This window comes from Rhyacophila brunnea, unplaced genomic scaffold, assembly GCF_057557595.1.
Source record: "Rhyacophila brunnea isolate RB1 unplaced genomic scaffold, BYU_Rbru_1.0 scaffold_8, whole genome shotgun sequence".
Taxonomy (NCBI): domain Eukaryota; kingdom Metazoa; phylum Arthropoda; class Insecta; order Trichoptera; family Rhyacophilidae; genus Rhyacophila; species Rhyacophila brunnea.
Window position 1 is genome coordinate 29,284,149 of NW_028233350.1, and position 22,633 is coordinate 29,306,781.

Genomic DNA, 22,633 nt, shown 5'->3' on the forward strand with positions numbered 1-22,633 from the left:
TGGTGGCCATATCTTCTTCAACAGTTGAAATCTAAAAATTGTCCCGCTAACATTTTCAGGCTCATAAAAAACTATCTATCCGACCGAGAAGTCTTCGTCGAATATGCTGGAGCATCTGCTACCAAAGAGACATCAAAGGGATGCATACAAGGTTCGTCTTGCGGCCCTGTACTGTGGAACATAGTTCTCGACGATCTTCTCTCTATGCCGTTTCCTGAAGGTATACACGCACAGGCCTTTGCTGATGATGTATTGCTGATTATGGAATCCAAAGAACTTGGTTCTCTAGAAACCATGACTAACAGCGTGCTGGAGAGCGTCGAGGCCTGGGGAAGGAAGGTCAAACTGTCTTTCTCCGCGGAGAAAACGAAGACCTTATTCTCACTAGGAGGCGCGTCTCTCCGCCTTCGCTGGTGATGAATGGGCAACCTCTATCTTTTTCTAGGGATTTTAAACTTTTAGGGGTTGTAATCGATGACAAACTAAATTGGTCAAAGCATGCGGACAGCATCTGCAAAAGAGCAGCGGTGACTTCGCTCAAACTAGCAAGAATGGCCAAACCCACATGGGGTGTATCTTCTGAAGCTCTTCGAATTATCTACACTTGTGCTATTGAGCCTATGATCACGTATGCGGCCAGCATATGGCATGAAGCTGCCAAACGGAAAAACATAGCAAAAAAACTCAATACGGTTCAGCGAGCACTAGCGATACGAATATGCAGAGCTTACCGAACGGCTTCGCTCAATTCAACGCAAGCTCTAGCAGGACTTATGCCTATAGATTTACGTTTAAAACAAATCGCTCTCATTTACAGAGCTAAGAAGGGTGAGGAGGGCCTCGCAGGTTTTCTGCCTGACGACAGGCTTTACGAAAAACCGGTGGACTATAGAAGGCTGCCACACCCGGCTAGACTATTTTCTGAAGTGGTTTCTTATCCTGCAACGTTGGAAAGCAACGAATGCAATAACATGCCGATTTTCACGGATGGGAGCAAAATTGATGGCGGTACTGGTGCAGGGTTTGTGGCATACATTAATGGCGGTGAGATAGCGGCTCGTAAGTACCGCCTTGCCAACTATTGTACGGTAATGCAGGCCGAACTCTATGCCATCCAATGCGCTCTGGAGTGGGCAGGCTCAGATCCAATCCAGCGAAAGCTCACCGAAAACCATAGTATTTGTATTTATTCGGACCCCAAAAGCTCAATCCAAGCAATTTGAGATCCCTTGTCTACTAATCTGATTGTCTTTTCTATTCACAGCGAGTCCGCTCTACTGAGACGGCGCCACCCCGATGTGCACTTTAAGTGGATAAGGGGACACACCGGGATAGAAGGAAATGAAAGAGCTGACAAATTGGCTCGGCATGGTGCCTCTGAACCCAAGACCGCGATAGCTTATGACGAATTTCCTCTGAGCTACGTGAAAATTACAATTTCAGATATGGTGAAAAATGAATGGAACTCACGATACATAAACTCATCGACAGGGGAGTTGACCCGAAAGTTTTTACCTTCAATTTAGCAGCACGAAACGTAAGGGTGCATAAGGGGCTGTGTTTTGAGATGACTCAGATTCTTACAGGTCACGGAGTCATGCGAGCATACCTGCACCGGTTCAAAATAACATCTGATGGAAAGTGTCCATGCGACGACGGAAGCGACCAGGACGTCTTACATTTACTCCTAGATTGTCAAATCTTTAGCAAGGAGCGGTACAACCTGAACTTTTTATTACAGATGGCAGATGCGGACATTCGAGACCTTCCGAGGACGATGGCAAACGAGGCCGGAAGAGATGCACTTTTTAATTTCTGTATTGATGTAATAAAAAGAATAAAAATAATAAATGGTGACATGTAAAGATGATTCATGCCTTTCAGATCCAGTGACTGCAATCATATAAGATAGGATAAGTATATACTCAGAATATCAGTCCTATGCGACATTTCTTTTACCACGGGAACAAACTCGACTACAAATCGCAGTCCTCAGTTCCCAATGAATACGACAAAATATTCATCAGAATCACCTCCACCTTGCGCTACTAAGAATTTTCCAGGGTTTTTGCAAGGCGGTTTCATAGGCCTTGGCCGAATTCAAATTAGCAATACCCGATGCGGGTAGAAGAACAGTTTTCAATAAGGCAAATTCTCTCAGCCGGCACAATTTTCATTTGACTAGCATCAAGTAGAGTAGTTTGCGTGCCAAAATCCTTAAGAAACCTCGATAGTAAATGCGAGGTATCCATAAAGGCATCTAGAAGGGAAAAAAAAACCATAACGTATTTTTCGGTATAATTTGGCTGGACTAGTGTGGTATTGACCAATGCGACAGCGACGCACACATAGACTTAATAATTTTATTTCCGCGCCAGATTTAAAATTGTAAATAATATTAATATTTTACGCCAAATACTCTATAATTTTTATGAATTGAATATGAAAAATATACGTACACTATAGCGCTTTCAGAATTGCTACAACTTTTACCCAATTCGCGTAAAGTATTACATGTGGTAGCATTGGTTGGAGCCATAGACTAAATACATCAGAAATTTGATTCTAAGCGGCCGTCAAGTTTTAACACAAAACATTTTTTCCACATTTTTTAAATGCATACATTTAAGTAATTTTATTGCATATTTTGTCATGTATTTTTTATGGTTTTTCCATTGAAATTACGTGAAAAATTCGAATTTTTGTATTTTCACTAAGTACCCCGTCAAAATATCCCTAAAAAGCTCCAAACCTACTTGTTATTAATGAGCATACCAAGCATTTATGCACGCAGGAGATCTAAAAATACAATGAAAGCTATCAATTTGTCATATATTTGGTTATTTTTTGAGACTCTTTTGATCGGACCTTCCATACCGATGCGTCTGCTTTTTTCGGGATATTTTGACGGGGTAAATGCGAGTGGATGGCAGTGTTGGAGACAAATTGCATCAATGATAATGAAAGGAGTTTTACCTGCCATTAAAACTCTTATTATTCTTGTTAACTCTGAAGTCCCTTGAGATGTTGATCGTATTTTTGCCTTGTGTTTTTCTGTGCTGGCCTCTTTTTACCCCCTTTTCTTCTCGATTATTTATCTCTCTGTTGCTCATCATGTTTAGCAGGCTGGCAGGACTGACGCTTCTGTTGGTGGCGTCCTTTGTCTTTGCTTATTCATTTTGATATGTCTCAAGGAAACCAGGTAGGCGTTCTCTGGACTTCAGAGTCAACAAGAATAATAAGAGTTTTAATGGTAGGTAAAACTTCTTTCATTATTCGCTATTGACTCCGAAGTCCCTTGAGATATCTGTTTGTTATCACCTGGTAAAGCAAGATAGATCCTGCAAGATAGGATGGATGAAACCTAACATTGAAGTTAAATTCCCTCCACCAAACCCGCCCCGCACCACACTCGGTCTTAATCGAGAGTATCACGGGACCCGTCAATTGGTGATGTGAAGCATCTAAAAATTGGCCTGGGAGTGTCCTGGGAGAAGGTGCCCAAGACTTAGGTTGCTACGCTCAGAGTGAGCTCTGACTGAGTTTACTGAGTTTACTCTAATTCAAAGTGCCAGGGAGAGAAAAAGCACATAGAAATTACTTAAAAGAAAATGAAGCTACTTATTTATTATATCAAAGAACGAAGCTAATCATACAGGCAGCAAAATTTATGTGAAGAGATCTTCACGCCCGTAGTAAGACGCCGCAAATTTTTTGAATGCAAGATAGTTGGCCTTAGTAGCAACCAGGTCGGACGGGCCGATGGGTCCAACAACTGGTTGGACCGACCTGAGCATCTCCTCCCGTTCGGAGCACATACTCAGACACTCCCACAGGATGTGATTGGCATCCTGTATTTCCCCTCCGCATGGACATGTCGGACGGCTTGCAAGTCCAAGCTCAAAGAGCCTGCCAGCGAAACCACCATGGCCAGTCACAAATTGACTGGTGTAATGGTCTGGAGTCAAATACTTGGTTATCTCCATTCGCCACTGTATGTCTGGAAAAAACGCGTATGTGAGCCGGCCCTTAGTAGATTCGTCCCACTTTCGCTGCCAGGTCTTAATGGCCGCGTCAAGCGACATGAGTCTAATTTTGCGCTTCAATAGTGCTAATCCCTCGCCGGCTTGTCGAGGGGGGGGGACGAGATGAAAATCACCAACGTCAGCCTCCTCACCTTTGAGGAGCAGCATTGAAGCGCCGCTGACCTGAATGTGCAGGTCAAGTGGGAGAATACCGGCCAGGACCGGGAGCGCGTCAGTTGAGGTTGTACGGTAGGCCTTGGTAATGGACAGGAGCACGCTGCGCTGTCCTCTTAAAAGAGAGGCTCTAAGTTTGACACTCTTGGGAATGCGCGGGCACCAAGCGCTGGCGCCGTAAGCCGCGATTCCCATAAAAATGGCGCCGTAGGCGATCTTGAGCGCCCTTACTCTTAAGCCCCATCCTTCACCAGCCATGCGGAACCTAACATGAGAATTAGGTATAATATTATATTCCTTGCTTCTAGGCTCAATGCACTGGGCTGAACAGAGAGGTCAATATATTTTGTTCCCCCGCTGTAGAAGTCTGTGTGTCTATCGGTCTCTGGTAAAATGTTTTAAATGTAGCTTCCTGGCGCCAATTACCTCTCTGCAGGATGTCATCTATGGGGTAATTCTCTAACCTATTTAGGGAGGCGACTGTTGATCGAGTACTGCCTGGTGATTCCTGTACCCCTGCATCAGCGAGTACTGACTTCACCCAATTTCCGATAACTGCTCGAGTCGCAGGTTTTGGGGGGCCTCTTGACGAGATAAATAATGCCGGAATAATACAACTTTCTTCTCTTCTCTCATTGGAAACGCAGATAAGTTTTCGTAGCTAAAATACTGGATCGATGTTTTGGCAAATGGAAACGTTTAATTTCCATCCAGATTGGCGGTGCCTTGATGTGTCTGGTTTGGAACCAAGCACTGGTCATAGAATTATTATATGGTCGCCATTATCCGTAAGGAGTAGGGTAAGGTCATAAACCCGTGGTCCCGATGCGAGTAATAATAATATAGCTGTTCTGCGTGAAACTTTATATGGGTTGTATACAAGTGGTGTTGTTTTCTTGAGGTAGTCTACGACTATTCTTGGATCCCAAATCGGTGGTTTTGTAGGTTTGGTCTTGCGGGTGGATATGGCTTTTAACATATGACGCACTACTATGTTACTGCTGATGTCTTTACTGATCATAGGTTTGCAAAACGTAGCTGTGGCTGACTTATGTAAAAGAATATGAAAGACCTTCCTTATTGTATAAGTGACCCAGTTATCTAGCCACTTCAATCGGCTCAAGGGTATTATAGCTTATCGTGTTGGCCACGCACCATGTCTTCCATTTGTCCCATGCAGGTTTATAGGTCTTCAAAGTGGATGGTCGCCAGCCGGAAGTGATCTGTCCTCTACAGACCTATAAACTAACTCTGCCCACCCGAAATTATCCATAACTGGAGTGATAGGTCCCGGACTTGTGGAGGTGGATGGTTTGTCACCGTGTCCACTAGAAATGACTCTAAGTGCGGGATCGAGTAGGGGGGTTCCAGTGATCTCTGCTGTAGGTATGCGCTCCAAAAACACTTCTTCCACCATGGGGCCACTAGTAAATATTTTCCCCTTGCCGTGTTCAGGTGTGCCAATACTTGTGGAATTAGATTCGGTGGTGGGAATATCCAGGCTAGTTTGAAGTCCCACTGTCGACTGAAGGCATCGTGGAACAGTGCAAGGGCATCGTTCGGATTTCGTGAGACATACGTTGCGACAACATGGGCTGTGTTGGACGCGTACAGGTCTACGTCTAGGAGCCCCCATCTTTGAAATAGGGGAGTTGTAGCCGTCATAACTAGGTGCCATTCTGGAATAATTTTGCTGCGTGAGAGATGGTTTGTCACGCAGTTGTATTTGCCTGGAAGGTATTGTGCAGTTAATGATATACTGCCCTGGTTGGCGATTTCCAGAATCTGTCAGCAAAGACTTAGTAGGGTTGTGGAATTTGTGCCCCCTTCGTTGTTGATGTAGGCCACCACTGTTTTGTTGTCGGTTTGTAGGAGTAATTCTGATTCCCTGAGCGTTTGCTCCCGGAGTTGTATAGCTGAGAGTACTGCATACAGCTCTTTTCTGTTGGAGTGCCACGTGGATTGGCCATGTGTCCATGTACCTGATAGGTGGTACTCGTCTAACTGCGCACCCCAGCCTGAATCGGCTGCGTCTGTGGTGAGGAAGTGATTGTAGGTACTCGCTGTAACTCGTTCCGAATGCACTCCTTTTGAGCGAGCATCGCATTTTGGAGGCCGGCGATCGTACGCTCCATTCGATGTATGGTTTGCGATGAACGATCGTAGGGGCGTAACTCATCGTTGAGTCCCAACTCAACGAAGGACTGGGCCGCCAAATATTGTTTTTGGGTTTCAGCATAGCGAACCCCCGCCCAATTATCTGTGTCGAAAAGCTGGATTCTGGTAAGTTCCGCTACCCAAGTTTTGTCTGGTGACGGAAAAGCAGGCTCCTGTACTACGACACTAAATACAGGCAACGGAATCCTGTTGGGTTTTTCCGCTGTTTCGGGACTTGCGGGCGGCCGTAAAAAACTTACCGGAGGGTCGATGTTAACCGTCGGTCTCTGCGGAGTAGGTACCACTGCAGGCAGACCCTAAAATCTGCGATACCTTATTTTCCAGTGACATTACTGAGGCCCTCAACTCACCCACGGGATCCTCCATCAGTAATTCCGACTCATTCGAGTCGGTCTCCATCGCCAGTCCTTCCGCGACGTTGCTGTCTTCATTACGCTTCATGTTAATGCACAATTTCACAATTCCTCAACTAATAAAAAGAATAAGCAGAGACAAAGGACGCCACCAACAAAAGCATCAGTCCTGCCAGCCTGCTAATGCCAGCGCTCCATTGGCGAGCCAAAAGTCCGAGGACAATAAGTCTTCAGATTTTTCTACATTCTGCTACTGGCTAACAGACGTTCAACGAAACGAGGTATATTATTAATTTGACGAGTAAAACCGTCGACTTTGACAGCATAGATAATATACGTAAATTTGACAGTTAAATCGTGATGGCGTTAAATGATACCGACGTTTTGTGTTTTTTGGGTTATTGGGTGGCAGATAATCTAATAACGAAGCAAAGGGTACACAAATACTGGGTGAAACAATGGTTAAGGAAACGAACGACATTATCCCACACAAATTTAATATGAGAATTGCGTTTGCAACCGAGCGATTTCCGCAATTATTTGCGAATGTCGGAGGATGTATACACAGAACTGTATAATTTGGTCTCCCCATTTATTAAAAAAAAATACTATTATGAGGGAAGCTATTTCTCCTCATGATAGATTATGTGCAACCCTGCGATTTTTGACTGCCGGCGGAACGTTCACTGACTTGCATTATAGAACTGCGATTGGAAGACAAACTCTGGGCAAGATAATTCCCGAAACTTGCCAAGTCATCATTGACGTTTTGAAAGGAGAATATTTCAAGGTGTGTATTATATTATACGTCATCTAATAAAGTTGGGCAAATTTACAAATATATAATTAACAAGTAGACGTCGGTTGGTCTTATAAAGTGAACGTTTAGTGGATTGTTTTACCTATATAACTCATAGACGGCAACAGCATAAAAATGACAGACAAGATGCATTTGAGATAGGTATATATATAGTCACAAATAAGGCCATCGTTGACATGCTAAATATTCAATAGACCGTTAGAATTCTGTACCTAGCCAGGACTCTCCATATAGGCTGTAAGCAAGCTACTTAATTATTCCTGTTGAATGTATTGTAATACTAGTCATATTCTTCGAAAAGCAAGCATGGAATTTGATTTCTAAATGAGGCCACATAATAATATAGGTATGCTAACATAACTCAAATACTTACCATTTGTTGTATCGCTTAAGCTTTAAGGTTTATAGGCATAAAAAACAAACAAAAAAACAAATATTTTACAAGATATTTATTCACACAAAAAACATTAATTTATTATACCGGCTTTTGTACATTTTTGCTTAATATACGATAAACTGGTTGAGTATGAACAGTAGTTGCTGGCATTATTTTGTCACTTTGTCCCATAAAGGCAACTTCATGCATCAGCTTCTCGGCCAGCAATCTTTGTCCCTGTGACATCGATCGTAGTTTCATGGCCATCATTTTGCCAAAAACATCAAATTCATCTTCAGTCTTGCTTAGTTTGTCGGTGATTAATTCTTACACTTTGTTGGCGCTATCATTCGATTTTTTTCGTTTGAACGATGGGGGTTCTGGTGCTCTATTAAGATTCGACCTTGGAGTAGTCGACAACGTTGATGTTGAAGGCGAATATTCTATCTGTAAATAAAATATTGATTATTTTTTGTTGCAGTTCCCTGATACGCACGAAGAAATGGAGACGATTGCAGAAGAATTTAATAGTAAATGGCAATTTCCAAATTGCCTGGGCGCAGTTGATGGGAAACACATTGTAATGTGCCACCTGCAGGCGCCGGCTCCCACTTTTATAATTACAAACATTTCCACAGCATTGTTTTGATGGCGATTGCAAATGCTAATTATGAATTTATTTATGTTGATGTTGGAACAAATGGACGTATTTCTGATGGAGGCGTACTGAGAAAATCTATTTTTTTCAAACGTTTAGACGAAGGCAGATTAAAAATACCTGCACAAAAAAAACCTACTGCTAATTCTGATGCACTGCCATTGGCGATGAAGCCTTTGCATTACGTAACGATTTCTTAAAGCCGTATTCACAAAGGCAATTAAATCACAGTAAAATAATATATAAATATCGGACATGCAGAGCCAGGCGAATTATAGAAAATGTTTTTGGCATTTTAGCTGCTAGATTCCGCATTTTTCAAGCTCCAATAAACATGAAAATTGAAAATATCAATACAGTTGTATTAGCTTGCTGTGTGCTGCACAACTTTCTTCGTCGCAAATCAACACATTCTTATACTCCTTCTCATGACCTTGATAGGGAAAATCCTGAGACAGGTTTAATAGAGCTCGGACTGAGGTTACAGGACACCTTAGCGTCTTTGGAAGCAACGACTAATCGGAACTCGACTGCCAATGCTAAGAAAGCGCGAGGAGATTTTGAAAAATATTTTAATACTACCGGGGCTGTCACATGGCAAGAAAGTATGATAAGCAATAGATAAATTAAACCAATGTAACAGTTTAGTTAAAATGTTTTACCTCAATACAATCTTCGTTGTTTAACGAGTTGGAGTAACTCTCATCAGGAGACATGTTTTCCAAATCGTCCGCCATGCTGGATATTGAGCTCGATTCTGTAAAACAAAATGTAAATTGTTAAAATACAACATAATACTCAAACTTGTTTTTTATTATCTCTCCCCTAAGTACCCATTCCTTCATACGGTTAATATTGATATGATTATTTATATTGGTATAATTGGTGTAATCCAGTATATCAGGTATTTTCAAAATGTGTTTTCCGCTGTATTCCTCATAACCAAACTGTACCATTAATTTTGATTGATGATTGACGATTTATTGATTGTCTCTGAAGGAACCTAACTCGAGCGATTTTTGATTTCATGATCATTTATTTTCTTCTTCTTTCGACCATGTCCGATCATAATATGGACCTCCACGGAGTGGAGGTTTGTATTGACAGATTTTGTTTTTACGAGAAATGGATGTCAGCCACTTGCTCAACATATTAGGTCCATACTCTGACTCATACACAAATTGAAATTCAATGTGTACTTGTCAGACCCAGGATTTGAACCTGGGACCCGACCACGACTCAATAAGCCAACGCTTAAGCCGCGCTTCCACCGCCATGATCGTACCTATATATTATTATTTCTTACCTACCTCAGCAAAGAATAAGTAATTTTATTGTGACTAGAAATGATTCATAGCTGTATGTTTTAATTGCTTAATAGTTGCTAATCTAATGCGATGTCACTTTCAGAGCTACGACAATGTCATAGTCTGCACGTGTATAATAAATAGCTTTAAAGCATTCCCTCGTACCTATATATTATTATTATTTATTACCTACCTCAGCAAAGAATAAGTAATTTTATTGTGACTAGAAATGATTCATAGCTGTATGTTTTAATTGCTTAATAGTAGCTAATCTAATGCGATGTCACTTTCAGAGCTACGACAATTTCATAATCTGCACGTGAATAATAAATAGCTTTAAAGCATTCCCACGTACCTTCCATTTGGTCGTTCAAGAACTCCAAATTTTTATAGTACCACAGTTTGGGTAGATATACTGCGTCTGTGCCGGCTCCGCTTCGATATGATGTCCTTACTTTATTTCTCTCCTTTCTGTAACCCGACCTCAATGTCTGTATTTTCTTTTTGACATCGTTGACCGTTGCCTGCGGCTCCACCTTGATTAATATTTCCAAAAGTTCCGCATACGCCAAGGACTTGGCATCACGATTCTTGTCGTCTTCCACAACGACGGGTTGTCTTTAAAACAACTAATAAAATCTTCCAAGAAACTTTTCGAATGCACTCGTAGATCTACCATTGTTGTTATCGATGTGAGATGTCCGAACACTTTGAATGACAGTAAAATAATGATGGCGCTCATAGACTAATATATGGCGCTGTCGTCCGTCGGCATAGATATAAATAATGTGACGGTAAAGCGTGGTGAACGTACGAATTTCAGCGGCGAGAAGAATCGAGAAGAATAGGGGTTAAAAAGGGGCCAGCACAGAAGAGACAAGGGACTTCAGAGTCAATAGTGAATATTATAAAATTATTGATATATTTGAATGCTCGATACCAAAACGTCAAACAATCGCAGCGCTCCATATTGAAGTTTGTAGGATAATAACTTAATTCCCTTCCGAAATCTGCGCGTCGTGAATAATTCGCTGTCGACAGCGTTCCCGAAAATCGTAGTGATTATTCGCTGCAAATTCGCACTCAAGACGTAAGGCGGTCGCGCATGCGTGCTTTTTCTCGTAGGAAAATACGAGCTTGATTGGCGAATATTCGCTTTGGTGTGTGGTTCTCATAACACCTCACGCAAAGAAGAAAGAGCAAGCCCTATCTCAAGGACTTCAAAGTCAAATTCGAATAATAAGTATGTAAATGTTATTTCCTCTGATCTGAATTATCATAATTATGTTTATCGCTGTTCTGTTTAAAACCTGTTTTGGAGTAGATACCTAGGTAGCACAGAACTTTCAATTTTTATTACAATTATTTTGTCCATGGTTTGTTTGGAATATCTATGGCATAGACTAATATATTTTAGTCTATGGTATTTATATCTATGGTTCGTAGGCATGATTTTGACATTGACAGTAGTATTTATTCATAACCTCAACAAAGTTGAAAAATAAATTACTAAATAATGATTAAGTCTATAAGTATACTAGGCGTTAACCGTTCTCCGTTATCTTCGAAAGCCACCACAATAAGAAAGCTCTGTTTCAACAAAACTCTTTTAATTCCTAGACCTAACGTAAATATTCCCAAACGTCACAAAAAGTATGATAAACCCTACACTTCGTCGCTATTTATACCGGTCCCGGTCAAAACAAACCCAGATGACATAAATATTGGTTTAGAGCTCAGTGGTCGATTAAAAAAGCAAGATTTATTGAAGATTTTAAGTAAATTTTACCAAAAGCCAGAGATCAGGCTGCTATCCGCTGAGAGCGGCTTGGATGATCACCTTCTACACCAAGCGTTCGTGTCCTTCAGAAAACACTGCCTCGAAAATGATTTGCCTTCCGATTTACACATTATTATTAGTGACATTCTACAAGGTTTATTTTTTCTTTACCATTATTTAATAGCAAATGTGATAATAATAATCATTACCCAAATATATATACCTAGGTATATAGTACCAATCGACCATGTATGTATGCGATTTAATTAGTAATGTGAGTGTATGACGTATGTATGACAATTCTTTTTACTGTAAATCCACATTTTTTCTTGTAAAAATATTATGTAATAAAAGGATTTCTAGTGAAATTGTATAAATGAAGTAAGTACTTAAGTAGATGCCCCTGCTTAGTAAATTACCAAGTACGCTTCAAACCGAAGCACACATGTTTCTACTGACTGGAGGTTATCTTAACAGAGTTTGGTAAATATGCCATATTATAAAAATACACTTTATCATTACTTAAAAGGTTTGTTTCGAATATGGTATTATGTGAAATATCTTTTCTATCACAGAAATGCTTCTCGGGTATTGATTTTTAAATATATCTTAAATATACATTTTGTAACCCATATCAGCAGTAGGGTAATTGTGCCACAGAGGTGGACACGAGCTTTATAATTTTTTTTTTTATGAAAACAGTTTATTCCATGTAGATAATTATAATAAATACCTTTTTCTGTCGGTGCATCGGCTTTTCGATCCAATAATCGTTAATTGAAAATTTGAAATTTTCCTACATTTTGATACACCTTTATCACAAACTAAGATTATATGAGGTAATATTAGGTTGGGGTAGGTTAGATTAGGTTAGGTTTGGTTTGGTTTAAAAAGAAAGTTGTAGAATCTCATGTCCACCTCTGCGGCACATTTATCAGCAGTAGACCACTATAAAAATGCAGACCTAATCCATAAATAACCAATCAATATTTACATGAACAATAATTTAATAAATATTAAAACAAAAAAGCATCCACCCTGACAGAAAAGGGTATTTCTCATAATACTTTAGTTGGGATAAACTTTTATCAAAGTGATAATGATAATAAATGATGTGGTGTGATCGACGAAAATTTGTCCAATCTATTAGGTCTCTACACCGGATCAATCTAAAAATTAGATAAATTGCCTTAGATAGATGTGTGTACACATCCGAATGACACTTCTATACATTATAAAATTATATTCCAGGCGCGGGACATGTGGACGACCTCTTTCCATACTTCCTGCGCCATGCGAGGCTGGCGTTCCCTCATTTAGATTGTTTGGATGATCTCAAAAAGATATCAGATTTACGTACGCCGGCCAGTTGGTAAGCATTGAACCTTCATGACTACTATACAGTAGAATCTTGAATCATTATGATCTCAACAGTTTTGTAAGAACATCAGAGAAATAATTAAAATATTTTTTTCCAATTCTAGGAAAAGTTTTGGAAGGTTAATAAACTGATGTGTCTTATTATAATGCATGTATCGTTTAACAGACATATATTCTAATTAATTGAAGTACAAGCTATTCCATTTGAGTATTTTATTGTGACCTGGGTTTCGCCTTTTGGCATCTTCAAACACTACCAATGGTAAATGCACACTGACATAGAACATAATTAATTCTTATTGGTGGCCGCGGGGCTTAAGCGTTGGATTATAACGCCGTGGGTCCCAGGTTCGAATCCTGGGTCTGGCAAGTACAAAAATTGTTTTTCAATTTGTGTGTGTCAGGGTATGGACCTAATAGGTTGAGCAAGTGGCTGACATCCATTTCTCGTAAAAAACAAAATCTGTCAATACAAACCTCCACTCTGTGGAGGCCCATATGATCCTATCAGGATCGGACATGGTCGAAAAAAAATACTAGTATTTTGAATAATCCACAAGATTTAAGAATATAACATTCTTATATTGAACATACATAATTTGAACACTTCTAAGAAATACCAATAGAAAAAATCTTTTTACAAAAATGCGACATCCAGCAGGTTCGAACCTGTTTACTGTTAAATTATGCATACTAGTATTTATTATTCAGTACTTATATCAGTATTTTCTAAATACCAAGTGTCACGATTTGGTTTATTAATCGATCTGGCGGTTATGTGGTAGAACTCCATTATAATAGTTTTGAAATATAGACTCAAATAGACTAGTACACAACTTAGATCAATTAAAATTCAAATCCAAATTTCACCATGTACCCTCAATTGACAGTATTAGTTATTAACAGACCTATTTTCAGAAACCAGTTTGGTGTATCTAAAGTGCTGGATGGTGGTAGGCACTATTAATCATTCAGTTCAAAATAGTCACATTATATTCTTTTAAGTATGTTTCTCTCGAAATTTCAGGAGCATTCTACATCGCACGGTGGCTTGTGATTTTAATTAAGCTTAAGATACATTGTATTACAGCAATCTCTTCTTAATGTTTATTAAAATTTTCTTGAATTGAGAGATTGCCATCTTTGCTGGAAGCCAACATATCGTCACCGTTCAGGCAAAAGTCACCAACCCTGAAAATGGCAGTTTTGAGTTGAGTATGTCACACGAACCGTAAAATTATGTTCTTTAAGATGCAAAAGTCACCACGGTATATTAGTTAGTAAAATGTTGCTTAAATCCGAATTATTTGTTTTCCACTAAATGACTTTCGATAAAATCTTAACAAGCAAAAGTCATTATAGGTGAATAGACATTATTAACTCTAAAAAAATAAATCCTTCGTTATAAATATACAAGCAAAAGTCACTATACTATGGATGGTGAGTTTTACTGATTTGTCATTTGAAAACTTCTAACACTTGTCTGAAATACGCAAAAATAACCAAACAAGAATAGTTTACCTTAGCTTGGTATAATAAGATCGCTTTGGTCAGATTATTAACAAGCAAAAGTCACCAAACCATAATTGAGCCACCTTACCTTCTTCAAAACCTTCTAGATGTTTTAATTAGCATCAAAATGTAAAAGTACCTTAAAGAAATTATTAAGAACACATGAGAAAATAATGTAATGTAGATAAAACCTTAAAAACATTTAAATCTGATTTTTCCTGCATTTTCAAACTTTCAAATTGCGATATCTCAAAACTATGTTTTTAGGGTTGGTGACTTTTGCCTGAACGGTGACGATATTCAGAAGTTGATTACAATGATATGGATGCCTTTAAGGATTAATTCATGGATAACATCTTTAGAAAGTATTATTCGTTGATTTATTGACTTAACGTCTTTTAGACTACCGACTGCCTCATAATACAAGCATAATTTGCCAATAAAGATTCACTCAAAATGATATTAGCTGATGGTTTTAGGTCGAAACCAGTTTTTAATTTCAACTCAGTAGTAGTTCATGTTCAACAAATTTTATAGAAAAAAACGGCAAAAGAATGGTATGTAGAAATGGTATGTAGAAATGGTATGTAGAAATGGTATGTAGAAATGGTATGTAGAAATGGTATGTAGAAATGGTATGTAGAAATCTTTATTCCATAAATAGAACAGTTTTTCTTTCGATTACACAGATTTATTGTGATCTGTTAATCCTAATTAATCCAGATAATCAAGATTATTTTGTATTAATATGTAGATTTGCGCTTCAGTTAAAGTAATGTTTGTCAAATACTGCAGGTATCCGTCAGCTCGTGCTATGAACAGGAGAGTGGTCTTTCACGCGGGGCCCACCAATTCTGGAAAAACTTACCATGCCCTCGAGAGATATCTGTCCGCCAAGTCGGGTGTCTACTGTGGTCCGCTCAAACTTCTCGCTACAGAAATATTTCACAAGACCAACCTGAGGGTGAGCTTGACTAATGGAGTTTTTTCTAATTTTGTTCAAATCCTACATTTATTTTGTTGAACTGCAATTTGTTACCGTGGTTGATTGCGGTATTTTAGGGGACACCATGCGACCTAATCACGGGGGAGGAGAGGCGCAGTGCCAAACAATATGGTGCAGAGACCGTGGAGACACCGGAACTAGCCTTTCAGCCTTCCGACCACGTTGCCTGCACCGTCGAAATGACGTCTCTTAACACGCCTTGTGAGTCTACTCATTTCAATTGATCATACTCATAAAATATAGATGCTAATAATTTCATATACGATATTTTTTAAATGCAACAAACAAGTATAAAGGTTCGACCCTAAACCCTAGGATTTTTTATTCAAGAGACAGGCAAGACAATCTAAGAAATTTTAGACTTGTAGCAAAAAGGGTTGGCAGCATTACATGCTCAAAGTTACCATGGGAAAATAAATATTGGAAGCGGGAAAACAACTTAATTAACCAGCATTTTAGAAAATGTTGAATATTCTTGATAGTATTCCTGCTTTTTTTCTATGATATTTCACCTCTTCTAGCCACGAATGTTGTGACTGATGCATGCAAAATTAATGATTTTGCATTTTATAACTTATGAATGCTACGGTGACTTCTCGGCTCTCGTGGTGCATTGGGTAAGGCGCTCGCCTTCCACCCGAGAGTTCCTGGGTTCGATTCCCGGTCATGATAAAAACATTTATGTGTTTTTCTCAAAGCCTGGGTGTTTGTGATTGTTCAAAATTACTAACAACCACCTTGTACGAAAAAGCAAGGACATGGTTATTAATAATTCTAAAAAAAAAAAAAAAAAATGTGCAAATTTGTGCATAGTAAGTATATTTCACTGATAGTAACATCCTTTATTCGTGAGGCAGTTGCTTTGTCAAGATTTTTTTTCAAGTTTTCAAATTTTTGTCTTCAGGGTCCCTAGCAATTTGGGGGCTCTGAGCTATTTAGCCCTATGGTAAATCTGGCCCTGGTTACAGGCAATATCTTTGTTCCGAAATGTAAAACATCATAAATCCTACTATATGCCCTATTGTGTAGAACAGTTAAAATAAATTCTTGTTAACTTTATCACATGACATTTGATTAATGACTCTCGGTTTATTGTTGCTAATAAAATGTGTTTTCTTCCAGATGAGGTAGCCATTGTGGACGAAGTTCAACTTATGGGAGACCGACAAAGAGGGTGGGCGTGGACAAGAGCTATCCTAGGTTCGAACGGAGAGCTATTATATATATATATATATTTTTTTTATATTTTTCAAATAATTTATAATCATACTTTTATATACGTATAACCAGTGGGTGCCTACTTATTTATAATACGACTATACCTCAATAATTTTAGTTCTTCATATTGTTCCTCTTAAATAACAAGAAATATTACTCAATTTTATCTACTCATCGTAGTTATTGATATAAATATTTTTTCTTTAGTGTTACATATTACATTCAGTTTCATATGTACATAGTTAATGAGTCAGAAAATTTGGAAGGTTATTGAAAAATTCAGTATAACTCTGTAAACATCTGATAAGACACTAAATACTGTCCGGAACAGTTTTATGGATAGAGTTTCCATGGTAATGATTTTCTCTTAATAATATTAGGTCTGCAAGCTGAGGAACTACACCTGTGCGGAGAGGCTGGCGCTATTCCTCTCATCGAGGAGATCTGCAACACTACAGGAGAAGATTTGGAGGTATGCTATATTTATATTTCAACAAGTTTGTTATATTTCAACTCCTTTTACACATTTACTGTGGGTCCGAAAATCGTCTGTTATTAACGCTATCCGCTCACTTTCCAGGTTAGGAAGTACAAGAGACTGACAGAACTGCACGTGGAAAACAGCGCCCTGGGATCATTAGACAATATCAGGGATGGTGATTGCATCGTTTGTTTTAGCAAAAATGACATTTACAGCGTATCTCGGGCCATCGAACACAGGTTAACCCCTTTTTTTGTTTTCACTGACACCTCTCAAGTGTCAAGCATTTCAAAACTGGTTTAATTTTTTTGTATTCGATTGAGATTTTAAATTTATGAAAATAAAGACAAAAAAATTTCAATTGAATTTTAGTTTTACATTTTTTTTTTGACCATGTCCGATCATATGGGAGGCATATGGGAAGTTTGTATTAACAGATTTTGTTTTTACGAGAAATAGATGTCAGCCACTTGCTCAACCTATTAGGTCCATACCCTGACTCAAATACAAAATGTGTATTTGCCAGACCCAGGATTCGAACCTGGGAACAAGGCTTAAGGCATGCGACCATCGTGGGTGCTTTTGTTTTTTAAATAAATAAATAATTAAACACACAAAGCAAATTATCAATAGTATACTGGTAAACGATACGTCTCAACTCGTGTATTTATCAATTGAAAAAAATAATCAACACGTGTTTGTTGTTAAATATTTTATTTTCAGTACTGGTACTATAAAAAATAAAATGAAACTTCATAATAGATCTAAGCAAACAAATAATTTGAACGTTTCAAATAGAATTACTTTCTCAATCAATGAATACGATGCAGATTTTTAAAAATTAATCTAATGAATATTTATGTGTGTCGCAGGGGAAAGGAAGTGGCAGTGATCTACGGCAGCCTGCCCCCGGGCACCAAGCTGGCACAGGCTAACAAATTCAATGATCCTGACAGCGCTTGCAAAGTTATGGTCGCCACCGATGCAATTGGACTAGGAATTAATCTGTGAGATGTCTCATTTTCTTCCATTCCTCCTGTTCGCCTCTGTGTTCTTTAGGGCTACTCACTTGCTTATATATAATATCGCTCGACTGCAACGATCTCTCAGCAAGGCACACTTTTTGGATGATTCAATGATGCGAAAATTAATTGATATAAATTCAGCAATAAGCACTCAGTCAGACAAAAATTCTTTAAAATTATCAATGGCAGGCATTGCCGAAACCCGACAAAAATTATTTCAGGGCTATGAGATTCCCTTTGTCTGCCAACAACTCTTTCGCATACAAATTTTTAAAACACAATATTACGTATATTGTGTATATTCCACCCATTGTAATACACGATTTAGCATAAAAAGACATTAAAACAGTTCTATCGTTGTGGATAACTGTACCTACCTCCAAACGATGACAATAGCAGAGCGGAGACTGAATTTTTAAAATGTTTGGAATACAGGAGCATAAGGAGGATAATCTTCAACTCGTTGATAAAGCCCATGATAAATGAGAAAGGCGAGAAGGAAATGGACACCCTTTCCGTGTCGCAGGCTCTGCAGATAGCCGGTGAGTGAACTTTTTTGTAAAAACCTTTTCTTGAATACTACAATAATTCACATCCCTCCTCATATTCACAGTATTAGAAGATATTTATTTATTTAATTAGTAGTATTAATGGAGTTCCTCCCATATTTTGTATTTATATGAATTTAATTCATATTTTTTGTTCACTTCTTCTTGTGAATATTGTCATGCATTCACACAGTAGTGTAAACAATAGTTGCGATAATCTACAACTAGAAATACATTGCATAATGCAGCATCTGTTGTGAAAATTGTGTTACATCACCTGTAGCATTATACTGATTAAATTGCAGGTTGCACATGATTAAGAAATATACTGATACTTGTCATACAGTCGAATAAAGTGTGACATTTTTTAAAATGCAGGCAGAGCAGGGAGATACGGCAGTGCATGGGAGACCGGCTATGTGACTACGCTCAAGGCCGAAGACCTCCCCACACTGAGAACATTGCTGAGCCAGAATCCAGCACCTGTTACTCAGGCCGGCCTGCACCCCACCGCCGAACAGATGGAACTCTACGCCTTCCACCTACCGCACTCCACTCTCAGTGGTCTTATGGTGACACTTTCTTTTATTTCTCAGTTTGTCTGACAAACTTTCCATTTTGACTGACAAAATTATTAATTTTTCCATCTTGTCGTTTTTGTAAATCTTTGAAATATTTTGCCTTTCAGGATATCTTTGTTCACCTGTGCACGGTGGACGACTCACTTTACTTCATGTGCAATACGGAGGCATTCAAGTTCCTGGCCGAGATGATTCAGCACGTCCCGCTATCCCTGCGGGCACGCTATGTCTTCTGCTGTGCGCCCATCAACCAGAAAGTGCCTTTTGTCTGCGCCCTCTTCCTTAAAGTGAGTCCCCCCTTCCTACTCTGAGGTGTCGGAAATTGCTGGGCCTGTGTGATAGCGTTCACCCTTTGTTGCAGATGGTGAGGCAGTACAGCCGTGGCGAGCCGTTGACATGGAGTTGGCTATGCACGGCAGTGGGATGGCCACTCTCGGCCCCTAAGACCATTGTAGACCTAGTCCACCTGGAGGCCGTCTTCGATGTTCTTGACCTCTACCTGTGGCTGAGGTGTGTATCCGCGTTTCCGTTATACTGTCTGCTCTCATTAAAATGAATGCCAAATTGTGGCCATAGAGCCCGAAATAAACTTGAGGGGTTTTTTGAAATTTTAGTATTACACCAATCAATGGCATTTCTCGATTCTTATAGTGTGGTAGCCACTTAAAATGAATGTTTTGTAAGTTTTTTTTTCATAATACAGCAGACCATGAAGCCCAATGACAGTAGTGTAGAAAAACAGTAGAAGCGTAACGATCACATAAACATTCAGGTTTTGAGAAAACTATATAAATATATTACGACCTCACCAGAAATCAAACCCGGAGCCCCCAGTGCCTTCCACACTCGGATCACGAGGGCAGCCTTGAAACATGGTGGCATTGTTTATAGCCATCTTTATCTTTGGTTGTTTATGTTGCAGTAATGTGTATGCGTATTATAACATAATAAGTGACTTTTGTAGTTATCTAAATAAACAGTTTAGTGTATTTGATTACCTGTCTATGTACAATAATTCATGCAAACTATCTTTCTACAGGTTATGTTTTTTATAATATTTTGTGTTGTAATAATTAATGTTTTGATTCAGAAACAAGAGCATAAATATCGAAATCTCACTATTCTATAAATTGAAATGTTTGATATTTGTTTCAGTTATCGCTTCCAAGATCTATTTCCTGACTCACGAATCGTCAGGGATATGCAAGGAGAACTAGATTTTATTATACAACAGGGAATATTCCAAATCACCAGGTAAAACTTCACCAATCTTACGCGGTTAGTGTTTCTTTTTCAAAAATGATGTGTTTGATATAATTCTATTATCAGTGGAGTTCTAGAAAAAATATATTTAAACCGCTCCGTAAAATTTACTTCCCTTTCTCTTGTTTTTATATGGAGTTTATAAAAATATATGATGACGGTTGTGCGTTCTCATGTATATTTTTCACAGTTAACAAAACTGACCAATACAAATAATTTTATTTTGCTCTTCCTCAGATTATTACGTAATTCAGAGAATAATGTAAGCACCAACACTCCAGACGAGGACTCTTTCGAGCGCAATCAGAAGCGCTATAATTATAGAAGAGAGATCTCAGCGACAAGTCGCGACACACCGCAACACTCAGATGACGAGGACGGGGAGACTGCGCCCAATGTTGACGTTCGGAAGGGCCGCCTGGCCGAGCGCCTCCTGGCACAGGGACTCCTCACCCCCAACATGATTAAGCAGCTCAAGGCTGAACTCGCCCCTGACCCCCCTGCCAGAGGAAAACCCCCCAGAAGAAAGAGGAAGTGATCGTGCTCTTCTCCTCCATCATCGTTAATAATATGACTGTATTTTACAATAGATAAATAAAATTGTTACTAGAGTATGATTATTAAAAATATGTTTTTCAAATCTCACATTGACAACAAGAAATCTTTAGTGTAGTATAATTATACTTTGGAACACACAAATAAGGGAAGTGACCCTTCTGGGTGTGGCTGCAAGAAAATACAATTCTTGAGAAATATGAGATAAACTTAAAGACGCGTTAAAAGAATATAATGTTATTTTCAATAGTTATGTCAACAATAGTAATATTTGAGATCACTCAGGGGGGTTTGTATCTCTTATGTTTTATCGCATTAACTCATAAACCAAAGCTTGCTTTAAAGTCTTGGTCTATGGTAAATGGTTTTTGCTTCTTCTCTTCTAATTCTAAATTCTTATTAATTTGTTCTGTAAATATACGAATGACACATCGACAGCTTAATCTGCAAACCAGCCAACTGAACTTTTGACCAACAATGAGATTTTGATGAAATTTTGTTATAAAGCATGTTTACTATGCTCACAAAAAATTTGAAACTCCTAAACCTGTAAATAAATGCGTTGTCGTTCTTCACACAAAACACCCAACTGCAGGTGCCAAATTTCCAATATCGTAAATGGAACATCTCCACTCTTTACATATAAAAGGGAAGCTAAAATACCATATTAAATCATAGTGCAGCTTATTTGTAAAAAAAATAGTTTTAAGTGTATTTTTAGAATTGTTAAATTCCGCTCGATAGTTAAATTATTATGTTTTTCTCTTACCTGAACAATTTGCCCTAATGGAGTTAGCCAGTTTGCAGATTAGGCAGTCGACATTGGTTCAATGGAGGTAAAAAAATGACAATCATTTTCACTTTATACATGGCTTACTGATTACAAACAAACACTGATGATGAATACATCATTATCAGTGACGTCCCGTGGGGGTAGGCAGATTGAGCATCGCTTGGGGGCGGCAGTTACACAAAGGGCGGCAAATCGAGAAGATTCGTTAGGTATATATCGAGGGCTTAGTGTCAAACAACACTATCTACAAAAGTGCAACTTTACAGGAGAGCCAAAATTCGTTATTTTAGATTCTTGCAACTTAACAAGGGAAATGTTTATTTAAAACCTAATGTTAATAGTTTATAATTTATTGTGTATTGTACATTTATCTTGCTTATGATGATGTTAAAATTTATAGGGATAGTTTTAAAAAAATATGAAAACAAGGGTAACTTATGTAGGTAGCGTTAAACTTTACTAACGATTTAATAAGAAATTAGAAAAGATTGACATAACGTTGATTGACTATCATGTAGCCGTAAATGTAAAATAACGTTATCTCAAAAAAAAAAAAAAAAAAACACTTTTTTGTAGATAACGTTGTCTGACTTTAAGCAC

At 38.6% G+C, this 22,633-nt stretch overlaps 2 protein-coding genes across 3 annotated transcripts; both read left to right on the forward strand.

Moving 5' to 3' along the window:
- The first annotated feature begins 551 nt into the window (after positions 1 to 551).
- LOC147064113 (uncharacterized) lies at positions 552 to 1,281 on the forward strand. The gene is made up of 2 exons (XM_085959145.1): positions 552 to 1,176; positions 1,265 to 1,281. Exons 1-2 carry the CDS (start codon positions 552 to 554, stop codon positions 1,279 to 1,281), a joined length of 642 nt encoding a protein of 213 aa, XP_085815271.1.
- A 10,025-nt stretch (positions 1,282 to 11,306) lies between these two features.
- Suv3 (Suv3 RNA helicase) lies at positions 11,307 to 21,340 on the forward strand. Of its 2 annotated transcripts, XM_085958599.1 has the most exons (15): positions 11,307 to 11,825; positions 12,923 to 13,043; positions 14,079 to 14,261; positions 15,359 to 15,527; positions 15,626 to 15,770; positions 16,692 to 16,769; positions 17,168 to 17,259; positions 17,368 to 17,507; positions 18,141 to 18,275; positions 18,729 to 18,835; positions 19,220 to 19,413; positions 19,530 to 19,709; positions 19,784 to 19,932; positions 20,578 to 20,676; positions 20,923 to 21,337. In XM_085958599.1, exons 4-15 carry the CDS (start codon positions 15,378 to 15,380, stop codon positions 21,221 to 21,223), a joined length of 1,770 nt encoding a protein of 589 aa, XP_085814725.1. In that variant the 5' UTR covers positions 11,307 to 11,825; positions 12,923 to 13,043; positions 14,079 to 14,261; positions 15,359 to 15,377; the 3' UTR covers positions 21,224 to 21,337. The 2 variants fall into 2 exon arrangements, with proteins under 2 accessions (XP_085814725.1, XP_085814724.1); XM_085958598.1 differs by lacking the exon at positions 14,079 to 14,261 and having other exon boundaries at positions 20,923 to 21,340.
- The last annotated feature ends 1,293 nt before the right edge of the window (positions 21,341 to 22,633 follow it).